At 37.0% G+C, this 21,464-nt stretch overlaps 3 protein-coding genes across 4 annotated transcripts in view; 2 read left to right on the top strand and 1 right to left on the bottom strand.

Annotated features, from left to right (window-relative positions):
- Positions 1-21,464, bottom strand: part of LOC309474957 (uncharacterized protein) — a gene marked incomplete at its 3' end in the record, with an annotated part of 239,061 nt that overhangs the window by 63,927 nt on the left and 153,670 nt on the right. The window lies entirely within an intron of this gene.
- LOC309476280 (uncharacterized protein) lies at positions 4,453-13,642 on the top strand. 2 transcript variants are annotated; one of them, XM_082139565.1, is made up of 4 exons: positions 4,453-4,742; positions 5,712-6,038; positions 10,893-10,946; positions 11,451-13,642. In XM_082139565.1, exons 1-4 carry the CDS (start codon positions 4,700-4,702, stop codon positions 11,573-11,575), a joined length of 549 nt encoding a protein of 182 aa, XP_081995691.1. In that variant the 5' UTR covers positions 4,453-4,699; the 3' UTR covers positions 11,576-13,642. The 2 variants fall into 2 exon arrangements, with proteins under 2 accessions (XP_081995691.1, XP_081995690.1); XM_082139564.1 differs by having other exon boundaries at positions 11,448-13,642.
- On the top strand, positions 15,783-20,194 carry LOC309476257 (uncharacterized protein). Its single transcript, XM_082139530.1, has 6 exons — positions 15,783-16,078; positions 17,003-17,395; positions 18,288-18,347; positions 18,773-18,883; positions 18,973-19,020; positions 19,219-20,194. The coding sequence occupies exons 1-5, from the start codon at positions 16,030-16,032 to the stop codon at positions 19,002-19,004; spliced, it is 645 nt and encodes a 214-aa protein (XP_081995656.1). The 5' UTR covers positions 15,783-16,029; the 3' UTR covers positions 19,005-19,020; positions 19,219-20,194.

The following is a 21,464-nucleotide window of genomic DNA, read 5'->3' as shown; positions in this document are numbered from 1 at the left end:
ACATAAAAAGTGGGCAGAATAACACAGATAACAGCCTGGTAGATGATGATGCCACACATAAAATAAGAAACAACAACAGGTCTCATAAAACTCGTTAAAAGAGTTGCTACATCCAAACTGAAATAACTCGAACCATCCTTTCAGAAACAGCAGTAATGCCACGGCGGGCCAGCATAAAAAACACACACAGCGCTACCTGAGCTCTAAACCAGGCGGAGTCTTCTGGGCTTTGAGTTGAAAACGCTGATTGTGTCATCATAATCCGAACTGTCAATAAGTTCTCTTTCAAAGGACAGAAGTGCCAAGTTGTTCAGGCGTCCAGTCAGCATGGATGACCTCAGGCGCGTTACTGCGGTCAAGCCAGCCGCGGTTTGAAAATACACGGCCAAGCCAGCCGCCAAAAAAAATAAAAAGCGTGTGCGCCTATTACTGTGAATACGGTAATTTCAGTAACAGCAGAGAGAACGCGCTTTCAGAGCGCAGATCTCTCTCTCTCTCTCTCTCTCTCTCTCTCTCTCTCTCTCTCTCTCTCTCTCTCTCTCTCTTTCTCTCTCTCTCTCTCTCTCTTTTTTCTTTCTTTTTTCTCTTTCTCTCTTTCTTTTTTCTTCTTTTTTTCCTATCTTTTTCTTCTTTATCTATCTATCTATCTATCTATCTATCTATCTATCTATCTATCTATCTATCTATCTATCTATCTATCTATCTATCTATCTATCTATCTATCTTCTTCTCTATCTATCTATCTATCTATCTATCTATCTATCTATCTATCTATCTATCTATCTATCTATCTATCTATCTATCTATCTATCTAAAAATAATGGTCAGTCTTTATTGGGGATGTCCCATTCAGTATGCACACCTCATATCAAAGAATTTTACTGCAGCATTTTGGAGTTATGTCACATTTTACTATCAGAGGCCTATAAAGACCTTATTTCTTATAAGTAGAAAAAACTAATGGTCAGTTCTTATAGGGGACGTCCCATACAGTATGCACACCTCATTTCAAAGCATTTTACTGCAGCATTTTGGAGTTATGTCACATTTTACTACTTCAGAGGCCCATAAAGACCTTATTTCTAATAAGTAGAAAAAAACTAATGGTCAGTTCTTATAGAGGACATCCCATACAGTATGCACACCTCATATCAAAACATTTTACTGTAGCTTTTTGGAGATATGTCACTTTTTACTATCAGAGGCTTATAAAGACCTCATGTCTAAAAAGAAGAAAAAAGTAATGGTCAGTTTTTACAGGGGACGTCCCATACAGTATGCACACCTCATATCAAACCATTTTACTGCAGCATTTTCGAGTTTTGGCACATTTTACTACTTTAGAGGCCTATAAAGACCTCATTTCTAATAAGTAGAAAAAACTTATGGTCAGTTCTTATAGGCGACGTCCCATACATTATACACGCCTCATATCAAAACATTTTACTGAAGCAGTTTATTTAACATTACATGAGTATTTAACATTTAACAAAATAACATGAGTTATTTAACATTTTACTACTTTAAAGGCGTATAAAGACCTCATTTCTAATAATTAGACCACAGCAAGGACTGCCTCCCATGGCGGCGTTGCAGGAGGCAGTAGCCATGGAGTGAAGAGTCCCGACACCACCATGGGGACTGCCGGTGGTGACGACAGTGATGGAGGTGGAGCACACCGTGTAGCCAGAGAAGCGATGAGGCAGTGAGCCACGAAGACCTATGCGACCGTGGCTGGGCCGCAGCGACGACCCCCTGAGGTGGAAGCAGGGATCCTGAGGTTAGAGGCTGAGCTGGAGCGACCATATGTGAAGGTGGAGCCTGAGGGAGTGCGGGGCTAGCCAAAGCTGAAGAGGTGGAGGGCCACAGGGCAACAAATGGGTCACAAGTTTATGGAAAAAATGGTGCGATGACCAACCAAAGTGGAGCCGACGTGCCAAGGGAGCCCGGCGAGGCTGAATGGCCAATGGTCCACGTTGGAGTCGAGGGTGGTAAGAGCACAGGAGCCAGGGCGACGGGTAGAGGTGGAGTGAAGGCGGAGCAATCAGAGGCTGGAGGCAGAGCCACAGTCTCCACACTCACAGGAGGAGATGGCTCCCAGCAGGCCCAAGATGTAGCCGTGCCACTGAGAGGAGGCTGAGATGCACTGCAGGACTAATGGGAGGAGGAGATGACTGGGTGGCAGGAGTGTCTTGGGACTGCAGAAACAGACAGATACTGAGGAAACATACACATTTATTACAAGTGGTTTGGAGATGTGGTGGGAGAGGGAGGTTGGACGGGTCCAGTGGGCTCATGCTGCTGATCCTCACAGTCTGGGTGGTCTTGGCTGGGAACTGGGTTGTGAGTGGGACTGATGTTGTTGTCCACAGTTACGACGGTGAGTGGCGTCACAAGCATTCAGAAGATGCCAGCAACCACTCTACAAATTCTGAATTTCTACTTATTTGAAATGAGGTCTTAATAAGCCTCTGAAGTAGTAAAATGTGGCATAACTCCAAAATGCTGCAGTAAAATGCTTTGATATGACGCGTGTATACTGTATGGGACGTCCCCTGTAAAAACTGACCATTACTTTTTTCTACTTATTAAAATGAGGTGTTTATAGGCCACTAAAGTAGTCAAATGTGACATATCTCCAAAATGCTGCAGTAAAATGCTTTGATATGAGGTGTGCATACTGTGTGGGACGTCCCCTATAAGAACTGACCATTACTTTTTTCTACTTATTAGAAATTAGGTCTTTATAGGCCTCTTAAATAGTAAAATTTGACATAATTCCAAAATGCTGCAGTAAAATGTTTTGATATGAAGTATGCATATTTTATGGGACGTCCTCTATAAGAACTGACCATTACTTTTTTCTACTTATTAGAAATGAGGTATTTATAGACCTCTGAAGTAGTAAAATGTGACAAAACTCCAAAATGCTACAGTAAAATGCTTTGATATGAGGTGTGCATACTGTATGGGATGTCCCCTATAAGAACTGACCATTCGTTTTTTCTACTTATTAGAAATGAGGTATTTATAGGCCTCTTAAATTGTAAAATTTGACATACCTCCAAAATGCTGCAGTAAAATGTTTTGATATGAGGTGTGCATACTGTATGGGATGTCCCCTATAAGAACTGACCATTACTTTTTTCTACTTATTAGAAATGAGGTATTTATAGACCTCTGAAGTAGTAAAATGTGACAAAACTCCAAAATGCTACAGTAAAATGCTTTGATATGAGGTGTGCATACTGTATGGGATGTCCCCTATAAGAACTGACCATTTCTTTTTTCTACTTATTAGAAATTAGGTGTTTATAGGCCTCTGAAGTAGTAAAATGTGACAAAACTCCAAAATGATAGATAGATAGATAGATGGATAGATGGATAGATAGATAGATAGATAGATAGATAGATAGATAGATAGATAGATAGATAGATAGATAGATAGATAGATAGATAGATAGATAGATAGACAAAGTAAAGGAAGAACCAGGATCATGACAGTATCTCTTCTTCTTAAATAAGTGTATCTTAAAATGTCACCCAGACAAGCACAAGTTATCAAGATATTGATTCTGATATATTGATCTTAGAGAACAAAAAAACCTAAACATTACAAAATAAATTACTGTTCAAACAGTTTTTAAAGACTGAATACAGTAAATAATCCACACTGTGGTTCCAGTAAATACAGTTTTCTTGCCATTGATTAGAGGAATTACAAAACTGTGCATTTTTATTTTACACTGGTTGTGAATTTACATTGTATTAATAAATTAAATTTATTTAAAGTTTTAAAGCAAATACACATAGTTTAAAGACATATTTTGTGCAAAAACATATATCATAAAAACAAGACCTGTATACAAAATGTCTCAGAGCAGAGTAAAAGTAATGTGTTTCACATGAATGCATTTCCAGCAGCTCAGTTTGTGAGTCAAAGTGAAACCTGCTGTGGTCTGATCTATTTACAAATGTGTTTGACCGCTTTGGTGGACAAACAGCTTCTGCTTCACAAACATGTTCACTATTCACCAAACAGAATTGTGGAAAGTGTCACGAGTTGGTGCATGCAAATGAAACATTTGAGCCACGGATCTAAATGCAGCAGTATATACAGTATTTATTCTACAAAAGAAAAACACTCTGGAGCACAATGCAAACCAACCAACCAACATACTTACAATAACAGACCAATATGGGGGTATAAATACACAGGACAAATAGAGGAACTTAAAATAGGTGAATAGTATGGATAACTTTGAAAACAATTTTTTTTCTGACACGGGGACTAAACACAGGGAATGAAATAAATTCAAAGAACACATACAAGATGTGACTCTACTCCCCCTCCCGCTAGGCAGCTCCTGGGAATTAAATAAACGCAAAGGACACAAGAAGCGACATCAGCAGTCTCAAAGGTCAATTTAATAATTGAATGTAGAACTTAACAGGTACAACTTGTGTTTAGTGATAAAATAATACTATCTGCCACAAAGAAAAGTGTAAGTTATAACAGGGGTTAGATGAACAAGTACAACCAACACATGCTAGAATAGTGCAATGTGGTTTGTGGTCAAATGCTGTGGGGGGAGGGTACGCAAACACTAGCTTAATATCACAGTTTAACACCATCCTGTTTGTTCACAATCTGTCTGTCAAAGAAGTGTTCGCATATTTCAGGCACTATCATTTTAAAATGGTTCACGTGGTTGTTTTGCTCTACTTGTGGCATCTGGTTGGTAAGTTTTATTCAAATTCTTTTAAACACATTAATTCTTTATATTTAAACAGAGACATTTTTAATCGGACAGATCTACATTGTTGGTTAAACCCTAGATAAAAGATGCTGCAATCAAACTAAAATAGAAATAAGTCAGAACCACAACAGAACGTTGGGGAAGATGCAAAAAACACAGCAGAATCTGTTCTTACCACATTTGAATATTGATCACTGAGAAATCAGCTAAACATTTACTTTTGTTTCACAGAATGGGTTTGAAATAACATGACGGGAAGTAAATTATATAATTTTAATTATATTATCTCCAAAAAAGAAGCAATGCAAACCATTCAATGTACACCGTTGGAATTAAGTTGTTTTAATTCCAGTTATGTTTTCTACTAGAGAATTCAGAGGGGAAACTTAATGTGTATTACAATCCCCACTAGTTCACAGAGCACTCTTACAAATGATCTGTTTTGCAAAATCAATGATAAATGAACTCTGTCCATTTAGGTTGTGCTTTGCTTGGCATGTTTGGCTTATTATAATCGGTGGTTAAATTGGGCCGGAGCTCTCCGGGGCTCAGCCCCGGCACACAAGCCTGCTCGTTTGTGTCCTGATGTGCCTGTTTGTAGTCAGTTCAGCTCAGTGGTTAAAGGAAATTAAATCAACTATTTATGCCCTTAACCATGCAGTTTTTCACATATCATGTAAGACTCAATTTCTTTGCACAAAACTCCAGAAAGTGCCATTTAATGGTTTATTTAACCCCCACCCACCCCCCTTCCACACCTCCACACACCCACAAACACACACACAATAAATCCAAATTGAACCCTTGCCCATAACCAATAATTTTGGGGAGCAAGGGCACTAAAGGGGCCAACTGACTGTATTATTAATTAATTATAAACCAGTTTTAAAAATATATATATTTTATTTTTTATATTTACCCTTCATCTGTGACAAATTCAATGTTCTTCAGGAGTGTTTGGTGATACAGATGCAATGAAGGCAGTGTCAGTGATGGAGGGAGATTCAGTCACTCTAAACTCTGATCTTACTGAAATGATGGATGATGATCTGATTCTGTGGAGGTTTGGAGCTGAAAACACTTTAATAGCTCAAATCAATGTACAGGATGACAGCATGACTGTATATGATGATGTTCCTTATGGGAGATTCAGAGACAGACTGAAGCTGGACGATCAAACTGGATCTCTGATCATCACAAACACCACAACTGAACATGCTGGAGTTTATAAACTACAGACCAACAGTGTAAGAAAGAGTTTCAATCTTACTGTCCATGGTGAGTTTTCATTTTCAAATATTTTAAGTATTACACCATTGAAAGTGATGAATCTTAACATTTAGACTGTTTTGATCTGTACCTGTTGGCTTGGGTTGCACACACACACACACACACACACACACACACACACACACACACACACACACACACACACACACACACACACACACACACACACACACACACACACACACACATACACACACACACACACACACACAGAGTCATTGTAGATAATCTTATTTTTTATTTAACTTTAAAGAAGTATACACTATTTATTGACTTTTTATCTTGACTGATTGTGATAAATTGTACATGTGTCCCAATTCGCCTCCTATACAATGCCCTAAATGTATCTTTTTGTGAAGAAAAAATACATACTTTCAAGAGGAGGCAAGCTTTAGTAACGTGCATCCTGTCACTGTATTAAATGTCCTGTCAATCATCTTGTCACAGTTAACCTCCTCCACATTTAATTTATTTTAATTACTTGTATCAGAGAGAATAGTAGCACGTTGATTTGCCAGTAGTATGTCTTTCATATGGAGAACTCTCCTCGTGTTTGCATAATTATGCATTTAAAAGTTAATGATCTTTGTAAAAGTTATTAATGTTGTTGCTGATAAAATGTAACACGGATAACTGATTTTTATTTTTATTTTTTTAATCAGATTATTTATTATTAATCACTCAAACCCCTTTATCTAAAACTCTCTACTTAACCGCCAGTTGCTCACATGCGCCATGTTTGTAGTTTTTAAACACTTTTAACCAGACAGTTGATGGAAGTCATTGACTTGAAGACAGAAGATGGTGCCGCCGTGTTCGGACGCGGCCCTGGTCACTCCACTTAGACTGTGTTTTATTTTACTTAGAACTACTCTCACGTTTTGCACACATGACATCTGCACTGATCCCCTATGACAGAAGAACACTTTTAAGCATCAGAAACCTTTACCTATTCTGCAACAGTTTATCCACTAATCCAATGTGGCCAACTGAGACACTTTGCTCAACGGACAGGAACAATGGCCATGAGAGGGAGCCTCCGAAGCGACGGAACAAAAAACACAGAGGGAAACGTGCTGGGGTTTACAACAGACTGAGGACCAGATCCCACAGTCCACCTCTGGCCAGGATCCTGCTAGCCAACGTCCAGTCGATGGAGAACAAGATGGATGATTTTAGAGCCAGGTTCCAGCGGGACATATGGGACTGTAATATCCTCTGTCTGTCCGAAACATGGCTGATCCCCTCGGTACCGGACGTAGCTGTAACACAATTTGATAACTTTTCTATTCTTCGGATGGACAGGACAACAGAGCGGGAGTTTACCTCGGTCATCACCACAACTTGATTTTTATATTGCGACTAGTAATATATATATATATATATATATATATATTTTATACCACGACTAGTTTATTTCCCACTTTAGGGGGACTATTTCTAAGGTCCATGATGTGCACAGCGTCTGTCTAAACAGTCATCCGGACTCTGCCATCATTGTGACTGGAGACTTTAATAAGTTATGCCGAACTTTTATCAACACATCTCCTGTTCAACCAGAAGGGGAAAATTCACTGGGCCACTGCTAGTCTCAATTCAGGAATGCTGCAAAGCCAACTCGCTACCGGCTTTTAGAAAATCAAATCATGCCGCTATCTTCCTCTTACCGGAATATAAACAAAGGCTCATGTGGAAAACTCAGGAGAGGCGGGAATGTCCACCATCACGGTGAGAGCAAACTCTTCTCTGGCCAACAAATTTAACACTTTCTATGCATGTTTCGAGGCTCTAGTGCTTACTACCAGTCTGCCGAAGAGCACCGAGGGAAGAAACCGATGTGTCAGAAACGAGCACACAATCACTGTATTGGAGGATGAGGTTCATAAAGCTCTCAAGCGTGGGAACATCAGGAAAGCAGCCAGCCGGACAGCATGTTCGAGTTTAAAGTTCCTTTGCTGATCGGTTGCCTGGCTTATTTACATCCATCTTTAATGAGTCCCCCACTCAGTCAGGGGTCCACACGTTTTAAAAAATCTGTCATTGTTCCTGCGCCAAAAAAACAATAAGCCCTCTTGCCAAAATGACTATCAACCTGTGGCACTTACATCGCTAATGATGAAGGTCTTTGAAAGGCTTACTAAGAACATCATGTACTACTCATGCATCCCTAACAACACTGACCCACTCCAGTTTGCCTATCACCCCAACAGGTGAGGCCGCTGTCTCCCATATCCTGCATGCCACTTTCACCAACACTGACAGCAATAAAGCAAATAATGTGAGGCTACTGTTTATAAACTATAGCTCAGCCTTCAACACTATTGCCCCCCAGAGACTGATCTCTAAGCTCAGGGACCTTGGACTGAATGCCCCTTTTTGTGACTGGGTTCTGGATTTTTTCTCATGCAGACCTCAGGTAGTGAAAGTGGGCCTGACATTTTCACCTTGAGTGCAGGAGCTCCACAAGTAGGGAAGGGAATTGATAAGATTTTATCAATATCAATGCCACTGACGATTCTGCTTATCGATCCGATTCTTTAAAGATTATCTTATCGATTCTTGATAGCACTGTGTGGAAAAATGTAGTCATATGCTTTTCAAAAAAACAAGTGGTTTTATTTATTTTAAAGCTTAAGCTTGAGTAAGCAAACTGTACTTTTTATGTAATAAATAGAACCTTATTGTAAAGTGTTACTGATTAGTCAACACCGATTCAGACGTCTCCTGAGTTCACTGTTGGAAAGATCAGTGGTTTTAACCATTCATTAAAATTAATCGGCTCAAAGGAGTCATTAGTTCGCGAATGGGCTTTATGCCCAGCTGCACTACTTCCTGAACTTCAGCCAGCTCATTTGTTTCCTGTCTGCCATTATTGGACAAACTGATTAATCCAGGTGTGCCTGACCTCAGTAGTCACAACAACAATAGTCAGACACACCTGGATTAATCAGTTTGTCCAATAATGGCAGACAGGAAACAAAGGAAGTGAAGTTCAGGAAGTAGTGCAACTGGGCATAAAGCCAATTGGACGTGTCATGCGCGTTGTGTGATTATCCCAGCAGTTAGGGCATGGACATCCAAGATTTGTGTCAACACAGAAAACATTTCATCACTGGATAGTTTTTTTTCGTTTAATTAAAGTGTTGTTTTATGTCAGCTGAATGTCTTAAACGCTTTCCAGAAAAGATCAGGCAACTTAGCACAATTCACACCCAGCGGTAATTCAAAAAAAAAAAAAAAATCTCAGAATGCTCCACATGAAACTTTGGTCTTCAGAACTTTTACCACCATGTTAATTTATTTTGATGAATATGTGCCAGGGAGAGAGAGCAAGACAGCAGTTAGTTTGGAGACGGTGAGGTCTTGTTTACACTTTCGCTTGGCTCCAAAGAGAGAGAGTGAGCGCGTGACCGGGTCTCTCTCTCTGCACGTTCTTTCAGTTAAACATGCGCCCTGTCACAACCGCAGCAGTTCATCTACATTACTCACCAATCAAATAAGACTTTGGCGGGACAAAAAATCGCTTTGGCGGGCGCTAAAACAAGTTCAATGCAGGAAAAACCCTGTTATTGCAAACGGCATAATTTGTCTCGTTTAGTAAAATAAAGCCAAGCTTTAGATCGCCTCTTCCTCTCCATGGCCCTGTCCCAAATGGCACACTCCGAACTTGTGGACTTCCTCAGAGTCTACGTCAGCAAAACCAAGGAGCTGGTTGTTGACTTCAGAAGGAGGCAGCAGCAGAACGATACCCCACTCAGCATCGGCAGGACCCCAGAAGAGAGTACCTCAGTTTGCACATCTCTGGACTCATCACATTTAAGCCCAAGTAAAGAAAAAAAAAAAAACCCGCTGTAGCATCTGAGACTACTGAGGAAATTCAAGGTCTCCCTCCCTACAATCCTGTAAACTTTCTATAGGGCTATATAAAGTATATTGACAAGAACTGCTTAGCCCAGGATCGTAAAACCCTACAGAGTGTGGTGTGCTCACCCGAGCGTATATCTAGAACCGCCAGCCCTTCTCTGCAAGACATTCACACCAGGCGATCCAGAGCCAGGGTTGTCAAGATCCTCAAGGACTCCACCTACCCTGTAAACTCACAGTTCAAACTGCTTCAATCAGGCAGATGCTTCTGCAGCCCGATGACTAAAATGGAGGTGCTCAGGAGGAGCTTCTTTCCTCGGGCCATCAGACTCCTTAACATGGACATGAAACAAAAAGCACTTTAAGGACTTACTTGTATGTGACAAATACCATTTTTAATCTTGAATCCTTGATGTGCATAAAAAAAAATCACGTGACTAGGTGATGGGACGACATAACTGGACTAACCAGCGGACCAATCTTTTTGCAAAGCATCTGAAATGCTGTTTTGGTTGTTTTGAAATGCCTGAGCAAAGTCTGTCATCAAAGTGGTTCGGTATAATTACCTGCCAGAACTCTCTTAACACATTTATTGTGTTTCGTCAGCGCGCACTGGGATGCAATTGGTTTCTTCTACTTTTCTTATAGTGAGATTTAGTGCCAGTTTATCAGGAAGTGACCATTTTACTCTCTTCGACTCACTGGATGGAAACGGTGCTTTATTTGCAAATGGTTTATGCAATATTACAACTTTGTTATATTTGCAACTTTGGATGAAAGCTATTGCTATACCTATAGCTAGTGACTCAGAAGTCCAAGTCTGTCAGTATCAGTATTGACCTCGTCATTGAGTGTGTAATGACACACACACATTGGCTGGCTGACGTTGGAATAAACACTATTCTGATTAATTGTTATTTCTCTCATGTTTTATTTTTTTTATTTTTTCATCATGATTATCCTCATCCTCATCATCAGGATCAACAAAATATGAACATCTTAACATCACTGAACTCTGTCAGGCACATGCAGGTACGTCAGTGGCGATATTACTTTTTTTTACAACTATGTATGTTGTTTTTACAAGACTGAACCAGACTTACCAAACTTTTAAGATGCCAGAATGTTTAAAGGCATAGTTCACCCTGAAATGAAAATCAAGTAATCATTTACTCACTCTGGTGTTGTTTTAATGTCATATGCCCTTCTTTCTTTTATGGATCACAAAAGGAGAATTTAAAAAAAAAGAAAGAATTTTTTATTGTTCGTGTTCGTCCATGTAATGTTGGTCGTCCATTATTCACTGCCATTATATGGACCAGTGTGAAGCAAGATCTCCTTTTGTGAACCATAAAAGAAAGAAGGGCATATGCCATTAGAACAACACCAGAGTGTGGGTGAACTATCCTTTTAAGGAAATAGTTCACCTTAAATGTTCTCAGTGAGAGTTGTTGTGTTCCTGACTAAAATCAACCTGTTGAAACACACAATTATTATTTTTTTAATCTTTGCTGATGTATTTGTTTTTTTCAGAAGTCCACAACTGTGGTTGTGATTCTGCTGAAGCTGTGCTCCGATTGGTCGTCACTGCGCTGATGGGCGTGGCTTCTGTGGCTGCAGTTGTTCTTCTGGTCAATGATGTCAGATTGACAAGAGGTTAAAAGAAGAAAACAGAACACATATCAAATATTGGAATATATCTTGGAGTTTTAATCTATAAAAATGAAAATATGTGTGGTGTAATTGTTTAGTGATGACGAAAATAAGCTTTGCTTACCAATGCTTAATCTTTAAAAAAGATTCATTACACCCCAAGCTTTTTAATATGCTGCAGCCTACTTTGGGGCCATCTGGTGGCTAAAATTATAAACATTTTTAACCTTTAATTTTATTCTGTTGTGGATCCATTTGATATTTCTTAATCATATGAACTGTTTTATTTGTTTTCAGTTTATGCTGTGTTTTCATTTTGCATTTGCTTTACTGTTTTCCACCCCCTCTTTCCCCAATGACCATTTGGAGTTACTCGGACCCCTTCCCCGGACAGCACGCAAAATGCATACTGGCGTTCCCATCATGCACTGGGCCATGATTAATTAACATGGTAGTTTTTTTCACTGTTTTCCAGCTGTATTTACGCCGTTTCGTCATTACTTTTGTTGTTTTGCTATTTTGTGACATCTGGATTCATTTTTTACTCAAAATCACAGTTATACTCAAAAACAAAATTTATCAAATGTTACCGTCATTGTGTATCAAGTATTGAGGTCTCTGTGTTCAGGTGCAATGATACTTCTATTATGTTGATACATAGGAAATCTATACGATAACTATTTACCTATATGTTTCTAAGTAAAGCATAAGTGTGGGTTAATTCAGTTTTATATTGTTTCAGTAAAAAGTTAATTTGGTTAAATGTACTTAATTAAAAATAATTTTAATACTTAAATTAACAAATAGAATTAAGTAGACTAACTCTTATTTAAGTAGAATATATGTGCATTCAAATATATTAAATGTTAAATATGTTCAATTAAATGTTGTGTAATTTAAATGTCATATGAATGTTAAGTTCAATAGTAATATATTTTACTTGATAATAACAGGTTAGTTGTACAGAGCAGTAGCATGAAAATGTACTTAAAATGTGTTAGTGCAAATTGTTACAAGGACTTTATCAAGTAAATCCTACAGGCTATTATTTTCAGTTTAGTGTAGTTCTTCATGTGCTATTTGTCATTTACATTTTGTTACTGATGTTGAAGTAACTCTGAATCATGGTTTCAAGAGAAGCACATTCCTGTACTGTTGACTAACAACCTCTAAGCTCATGGTTTGTCTTTATGTACAATTGTTAAAATCAATAAATTGCTCCATAGAGAAACTGAATGGGATTTTAAGATCATTAGACCTTCTCAGAGAATCAGAATCTTTATTTGTCATTATACAAAAGAGTACAATGAAATTATATGCAATCCTTTTCAATGAGAATGATAAACAGTAGAGGCCTGATTAAAGTAGTAGTTCAGAAAAGTGACTTTGTGTCCTTGTTTTGATGGTACAACTAAACAATTCATCAGTGAGATGAATTAAGTGTTTGTGTGTTAAACATACAAAGCATTTGTTGCAAAATTTTTACAAGAAGGCTGAATGCTACAAGAAGGATTTAAATAGAAATAAAGAACAAAATTAAAACAAGGAAAAGCAGATTCCATCTGAATGAGCGCCACCTAGTGGTATCTATCATGATGAGGCACAAAGTCACTTTCCAGAAGATTCACAATCTTAGAAACATCACAAGAAACAGTGGAGGAAAAACCTCTTCCACAAGGACTAACTAATCCACAACCAAAGGCACTTATTATAACTCCAGTTTTTATAACTTATATATTATAACTGCTTGTGATTTTCCTTATTTGTAGCTTTGGATGCAGGCATTCATTAATCAATGTTACCAACAAAGCATTTATCATGTTAAACAGTTCAAACATTAAGACTATTTAGAGCATTATAAAAGCACAAGTGCTGACTGATCTTGTAGGGATCTTCACAAGTCACGTGATCTCCCTCCGCCTCTATCTGTGAGAAAACATCCAATTACAGAATGTAACAAGAGAAAGCATTGTTCCTTCACATTTGCACCATTGTTGTAGAAATAATAGATAATATACGTCTAGCTGGTTATTAATTGCAGAATAAACTCAAGACCGATCTTGTGTCACCCTGAAGGTGTTTATTTTTTTATTTTTTTTATTTTTAGGGGTACATTATCCTGCTTAGCTACAGGACTTGCCACATAAGTAAAAAAATGGACACAAAATACTGATTTGAGTTGAAAAATTTGATAGCACTTCAGTTTAGGGTCCAATTGTCACTATTAACAAGTTGCTTATTAGTATGTATAGTATTTACAGCCAACATTTGTATGTGGGGCCCATGTGGGTATGAAATGGGCTGAAATGTAGGATTGTCCGCGGGTTCCATAATGGCCTCATGGTAATTGCCCAGATGGATTTTATGTAGGAATGCACTTGGTACTAGGTGGGACCCAAGTGGGCAAAACGCACAAGACCCATCTCGGTCCCAGCTTTAACCCAGTCGACATTTGTATGTGGGGCCCATGTAGGTTTGAAATAGGCTGAAAAATGGGCTCTGTATGGGATTGTCCGCAGGTTCCATTATGGCCCCATGTTAATTGGCCACATGAATTTCTTATAGGATGGCACTTATAAACAGGTGGGTCCCAACTTTGCTACATGCACAAGACCCATCTTGGTCCCAGCTTTAGTTTTTTTGTGGGTACTACATGGGCTGAAATACGGGCTGTAAGTGGGTTTGTCCTCGGGTTCCATGTTGGCCCCAGCAACTTACTCATTTAGGTTTTATGCAGGATTTCACAGGGCTTTAGGTGGGGCCCAACTAGGGATCATCTGGGTTCCATCTAAATAAGTAGCAACACCACACAAACAAGTTTTAAAGCATTAGAGCACACAGTGAGATTGAAATCTTTTGTAATTTAAATTTCATTCATATTATGCTATATTCTGAAATTCCAGAGACAATATTTAAATATTTAAGTCAGATTAAAGAGTACCTCTTTAAAGTTATATACCTAATTGTTAAAATACATACTTTTAACCTGTATTTGAACCAGTCTTTACTGAAAGCTTTGAACATTTGAACAGGAAATAAATTGGGGACAGTTAGAAAAAGCAACAACTATACATGTACCAGTACAGCTTACACTGCAGACAGTCATGTGTGCATTCTAGACACTGTCCTCCTCCATCTCTTGTCCCAGACTATTTTGAGAGTCCCCTCTCAGTTTATTGCCAGTTGAGCTGTGCATTCTTCTTAAGAGCCTCTGCAAAACAAATTTGTTTTTTTAGAGATTATGATTTTAGAGAAATCATGTTACTTACATGTCACAATACCTTATGAAAAAAGAACAACTTTTACTCAGGATAAAAAACTAAAACAGCATTAAACTTCAATTGGTCATGGTATTGGAATGTCACTGGAAGGGCATTTGGGAAATCAACAGAGAATTACTGTTTATTTATTCAGACTATTCCAATTTATTTTTGTATTAACAAAACCAGTTTATAAAGTATGAATATGCAATGTGTTTGAAAGCATCAATTCATTCAATGATACAAGTTAACCATTAAAAAAAATATAAACAAAAATAATAATACATTATTTGTCTCAAGTCATTTTAATAGGTAATTCAATGATTAAATAAGGACATTTATTAGGTTCAGATGGGGGTTTATTTTTTTCTCCTGACCATAGATGGCACAAAATCTCATCTCAGCACTTTTGTTGAATGGCTATGATATTTTTATTTTTTTTATTTCATATGAATATCAACATTTGAGAGATTTAGTCAGCCGAAACAGTTTTGAGGGTAATTTGTCTAATTTGGTGTTTCTGGAAAATATTGATCTAAAACTTTGTATTATTGAATATTAAAGTTTTTTGTGTGTCTATTTGTTAACAAAGGATTTATGGAGTAAAAGTTTTATTTTGAAGTATAAGGGTAAAATTAGACCCTTGGGGTAGGATGAGCCACCCGAAATTGGCACAGAAGGTCCCAAATGGCATGTTGGTACTAATGTTATTATTATTTTACCCCTATCTTGCCAATCTTTAAATGTTTGACATTTTGTGATATAACAACGTTTAGTTCTAAATGAGCAAATATTTCTGTTTATTTCCAATATTTTAACATATTGGCTGATGCATCACCATCTTGCTAATGCTAAACTTATCTAAATAAAAAGTAAATCCACATTCTTCATAAAGGGATTCAGATCACGCTGGTCAAGAGTTACTTTCACTTTCATTTAATCCGAATCTCCACCGTCCAGTATGTGATATACATACTTTAATTAGACGGAAGGAATAACGATTATTGTAACTTCATCTGGGTAAATCAGCTATCTGTCTTGTTTTAATTATCCGATTTATTTTTAAACTTTACCTTAAACTGAATGTCAAACTCTGTAGTGAAGTGACATCATGCACTGAAGGCGGGTTTTTTTCTCGCTCACACAGGAAGAGAAAGAAAGAGTTTCAGACTTCATTAGAGTTTCCAACACAGTCAGTTAACATGATGGAAGGCTATACTATGATCATTCTGCTTGCTATTCTCGTTGATGGTAAGACATTTATTTTATTCTGTAGTTCCAACCCGCAGTTTCAACTCGCTGATCAACTCTGCATTTCTCGTGAAGTCTTGCATTCAAATCTCTTCATCTTATTCAGCGTTGTTTTAAATAATTTAATATAATATATTTATATAATGTGTTCGCTATACATCTACTTTATATATTGTGTATAATTATTATATGGTAATTATTTAGTAGGTCTATCTGCTCTGGACTCTGATAAAATGGCGATCACATGTGCATCCCTCCAGTTTCTTTCAAAACACGTGATCGCTTAGCCTGAATCTTATTAAACTTACTTATCATTAGAGAATGCGTTATAATTCAACAGTTGAATGTCATTTGCCTGATCAAATGCACCTTTAATACAATTTTAAAATGTACTGCATTGCTATAGTTTTGTGTTGTCTAATGCATTGTTGCATCAAAATAATAGCATGAGTATAGGCTACTGCATAAACAACATAAATCTGTCATCTATCATAAAACAGCAAAACATTTTAAGACAAGACACTACTGGTAAAACTTTACAGATATAGGCTGTATTATTTTTAATTTTTTTACCTATTCACCAAGGTTGAAATATCCGATGATGTAGGCTAAATATATTTCTCTACCAAGACACACACACACACACACACACACACACACACTTGGCTATACCATACACTATCTAAAGATATTGCATAGATTTCTATATGTTTTTATATATAGCTAGTTACTAACCCAAACCCAACCCTAACAGAACACTTTCATTTTTATAAACGAGGTTGTTCCCAAAAGAAGGTTTGGGCAGGCTTTAGGCACATTCTTCTGTTGTTTTTATATTTTTATAGCCTACATTTAGGTATAACCACAATAGGTGAAAGATGTATACTTGCACGCGCACTAGTAACTGTTCATTTGTGTCTTCAGGTGTGTTAAGTCCTACAAATGAAGTGATCTCAGTGATGGAGGGAGAAACAGTCACTCTAAACACCGGTGTTAACAAAAAACAACAAGACATAATGCGGTGGTATTTTAATGACACTCTCATAGCTCAAATCAATTCCAAGAAGAATTGTTTATATGATGGAGTAGACGGGAGATTCAGAGGCAGACTGGAGGTGGACAATGAGACCGGATCTCTGACCATCACAAACATCAGATCTGAACATGCTGGACGTTATGAAGCAGAGAATATCAGCAGCGAAAGTTCAGGCAAAAAGCAAAGCTTGAACAGAAACAGCAAGTGTGACAGCACAACAATCATCTATAAAAACAGCAACATGGGTGACGCCATAAAAATATTCAACGTGTCTGTCAATGGTGAGTCATTTGATGTAATTTACTCTGAAGTATTTTACAGATTGAATACTGTAAATAAAATGACTGTCAGATCTGTTTACACTCTTAATTGTTCATATGTACATGACTAGTTTTACTGTACAAGCTGATTTATGTCACAGTAATCAACATTAAACAGACATTAAACAATATAAAAAAACAAGAATCAACTTTCATTGCCATGCTGTTCGTTTAATTGCAAGATCTTAAAAACTGTATTTCTATTCTGGTCAAAAATAAACTGACACTCTTAAGTCGTATTTAGGAGAAATATACTGTATATACTTCAACACACAATGTTTTTGAAAATATAATATGAGTAATTGTTTCTATAAGAACCTTTTTCTGAATGCTTAACATTTGTCATCAAAACTGATCATTCTGACTTGTGATGTTTCTTTGTTCAGCAACTCGTGAGCTTAGAATTATAAGGTTCTATCTCCGTTTAGGGTAGTTCTGAGATATTGAGCTTCAAAGCTTTTACATCTCAACTGGCAATGGAGAGATGGAACCTTTTTATTTTATTAATAACTACTAACAAAATATTTTTTTACAAAAATAACACCACACAGGCATTAATAAACACCTAATGGATCAGATTATGTAAAAAACTCAATTTCGACCAAAGTGGAGATAGAACCTTATAATTCTAAGCTCACGAACTAGTGATGAGTGATATTAATATTAGTGATGAGCCACTGCAGGGAGCTTGGTCACAGGTTTTTTTTTTTTTTTTTTTTTTTTTTTTTTTTACAGATTTTTATGCAGCTGCAAATTAAGTGAACTGCCATAATTGTCCATAATTTATTTTCTTTCTACTCTGTGTTGTTTTGTATTTCTTTATTTTTAATCTCTTGTATCTTGTGTTTTCCAGCTGCTGGTCTTGGTGATGCAGATTCCCAAAAGGACATCACAGAGCCAGAGACCGACAAGAGTATGTTTCATCCTTTTCTGTAATTTATATTCATCCTTTGTCCCAATTTATAATAAATATTATAGGCAAGGCAAGTATATTTCCACCATTTCAAAAGATAATTCAAAGTTTTTACATAAACAGTAATTAAATAGTAATCAAAAAGATTCATGGCTAAAAATAAAATATTAAAGAAGATAAAAGAATATTAAAAGAAGAAGGTATACATCATTCAAATTAATTGGAGGGGAAAAAAGCCTTAAAATAAACAGTACAGTAGAAAATCAGTGTTTAATCAATGCACTGTTACGTTTTCAATCTGGACTAGAAGCTTTGAATGGGGCACCTGTAAACGTGTCCTTAGAGAGAATATTTCCAGGGATAATGGTATAAACACAGTCAGACTCACTCACACTAATGTCTCTATTTGTCTGGATCTGTTTCAGCTTCAGGTCTGCCTCCAGGTGCTGTTGCAGGAATAGTTGTTGCTGTTCTGCTGGTGTGTGCAGCTGCTGTTGCTGGTGTGATTTACTATCGCCACAGGAGCTCTAGAAACGGCAAGTATCACCTACAGATACTGTATTGAGAGTAAATGTTAATGTTGCAAAATTGATGTTTATGTGTGTGTGTTTAATTGTCAAAGCAGAAGGGGGGAGAAGAAGACCAGATGTTCTGTAGAAAATCCACGTATGAGGTAAAGTACTGCACTACTGTAGTGTGTATGTAGATCTGTGTTTATTTCACATGCACTGAAAAACTCATCCCGATAGGGAAATAAACATTTCAAATAGGATCTGATTCACTGATTGATGACAGATATGCTGATTTTCTGTAGCTGTAAACAGCACCATTCATTTCTTTTTTTATCATCTGTGATTTGTTGCTTTCTTAGACGGAGAAAGACGCATGATCTGAGAGGATCGCGACAGCTTCTGCAACATTATTCCCATGGAATAAAATCAGCTGAAACAAATGTAGTGAAGGGGGTGGATTGAAATCCACTGCTGCTTCAATGTATATATAATGAGTGATTATAATCAAGACATTAATCAATATCTTTCCTTTTAAATATCACATGAGTTAATTTACTTCTCTGGAAATTTTATTTTGTTATGAAACGTCGTGTCTGACTTCAGGGTCCGAGTGTCGGATGCATAATCTATGGAGATGTGCTTCAGTCTATCTGTATATGTGTGGAAAATTACTATGTTTATCTATTTCTTAGCCAATAAGAATCATTCAACCTGTAAGCAATGACGTAGCTTAGACCTTGGAAATGGTATTTTTTATAATTCTGACTCCTTTCAAAAATCTGGTCTTTGGGTCTTAAACTGTTAACCCCTTACAGTATCCTATAATATTCCACTAAAAATCAATAATGTGAAAATGAGCTGAAACTATTAAAGATGAATCACTTACTGTTGCCTGTCATGACACAGTTCAGAACTTTCTCTTCAAAAAAGTAATATTATCAATAATATTTACGTAAACTTTGAAACTTGAATGGTATAAATGTACTCGAAATGCACTTTTATTGTTGTTGGTTCTGGAACTTAAAGTCTTTGTAAAGTAAAGTTCTTGTAAAGAAACAAGACATTTTTTAAATAAACCTTTTAATGCTTGAAATGTGTTTTTATTCAACCATCATTCAATCTGAATCTTAATTCATATTTTATTCTCATTATGACACTCCTTTATTTATAATATAAACATATGTATGACTAGGATGCATATCAGTTCTGTAATATTCAGTTTTCTGTTCAATTCTACAGGGATTTATTGGCGTGACAAATATTTTTACATTTGTATTTGAGGGGTTGCTGCATACAATTATGAGACAAAATGAAAATAGCAACATTACATAAAAAATTAAAGCTGCAAGCAGCATTTAGCGGGGTTCAAGCATTTAGGGTCTTTAAGCACATAAGGCAGTTTAGTGAGTTGTCTGAGTTTTTGTTTAGGATTTACAGGCTTTTGAGTGTTTTTTGCCATACCCATTTTCTAAATGATCCTGTTATGGCTACCCAATGGGTAAAGTTAAAGTTTTTTATATAATTAATAATCTAGAGCTTCCAGAGAATTGTACTGCACTGGTATATTTCCGATCGGGCGAAAAACCTAGGACTAGTTCGCAAAAGTAGGTTTTTAACATAATCGCAAGTATTTAATGAACAAATTGATTGACAGCAGTAGTTCTTGAGGCAAAGTTGTTCTGTATGAGGAGATCTATCAAATGATATGCATCACGTGATTACATAGCCGTAAAACCTGTTAGTGTCAACTAGTGGCTGATTTTTCAAAATTCTTACAGACCTCTAGGGCCACGAGTCGAACATGCCCACCTAGTTTCGTTCTGATCGGCCTCCGTTAAGAGCAAACTAACAGCTTTGAATTAAAATGGTGAGGTATCCTGTTGTAAACATCAACCATGCCTGTTGACAGTTCTCTTTTGTGGGAAAGGAATGAAAAGTTCTCAAATCCGCAGCACAGCCTCAGACATAACATTTATATCCATGATCTGCCATTTTCACTATTGTCCTTGCTTGCTTCTTCACAATACCTGCAGATCTTCTGCTGATTCGGCTGTGCAGGACTACATTAACACTGCCTGGCCTAGAACATGGACTGGAAAATGCAAATTTGGGGGGTATAAATACTAGCAATTATGTGAAGTGTCAGTGCAAATGAAGTGATAAACACTGACAAAATATGATTGTGTTATAATAGTTATTGTAATATAAGTGTGTTCCATGTTAACTCAATAATGCATGCTTACACACACACACACACACACACACACACACACACACACATATACAAATATGTTTTCAATGTCTTTAGGATGTGTTATTGTGAAAAAAATATTTTAATGGTCTAACCATTTCATATATTTCATTGTGATCTATATTATCAGTCAAAAAAAAAAATAGCTTTAACCATTTGTTTGTTGGCCAAAGCTGAAAGCTGATAAAAAGATTAATACTATGTCTAATACTGCTGCTCCCTCTAGTTGACAACAGTGGAATTACAGCCTCCATCTTACAGTTGAAGTGTTTGAATGAATGAATGGGAATTTGGTTTTTCACTTATATCTCGGGAACCAGAAGGCGAAAAATTCTGAAATTCAGAGCATAGATA

This window comes from Leuciscus leuciscus, assembly GCF_965113295.1.
Source record: "Leuciscus leuciscus genome assembly, chromosome: 15".
NCBI lineage: Eukaryota > Metazoa > Chordata > Actinopteri > Cypriniformes > Leuciscidae > Leuciscus > Leuciscus leuciscus.
The sequence above is the reverse complement of the archived record's forward strand: the minus strand, read 5'-3'. Positions and strand labels throughout refer to the sequence as shown.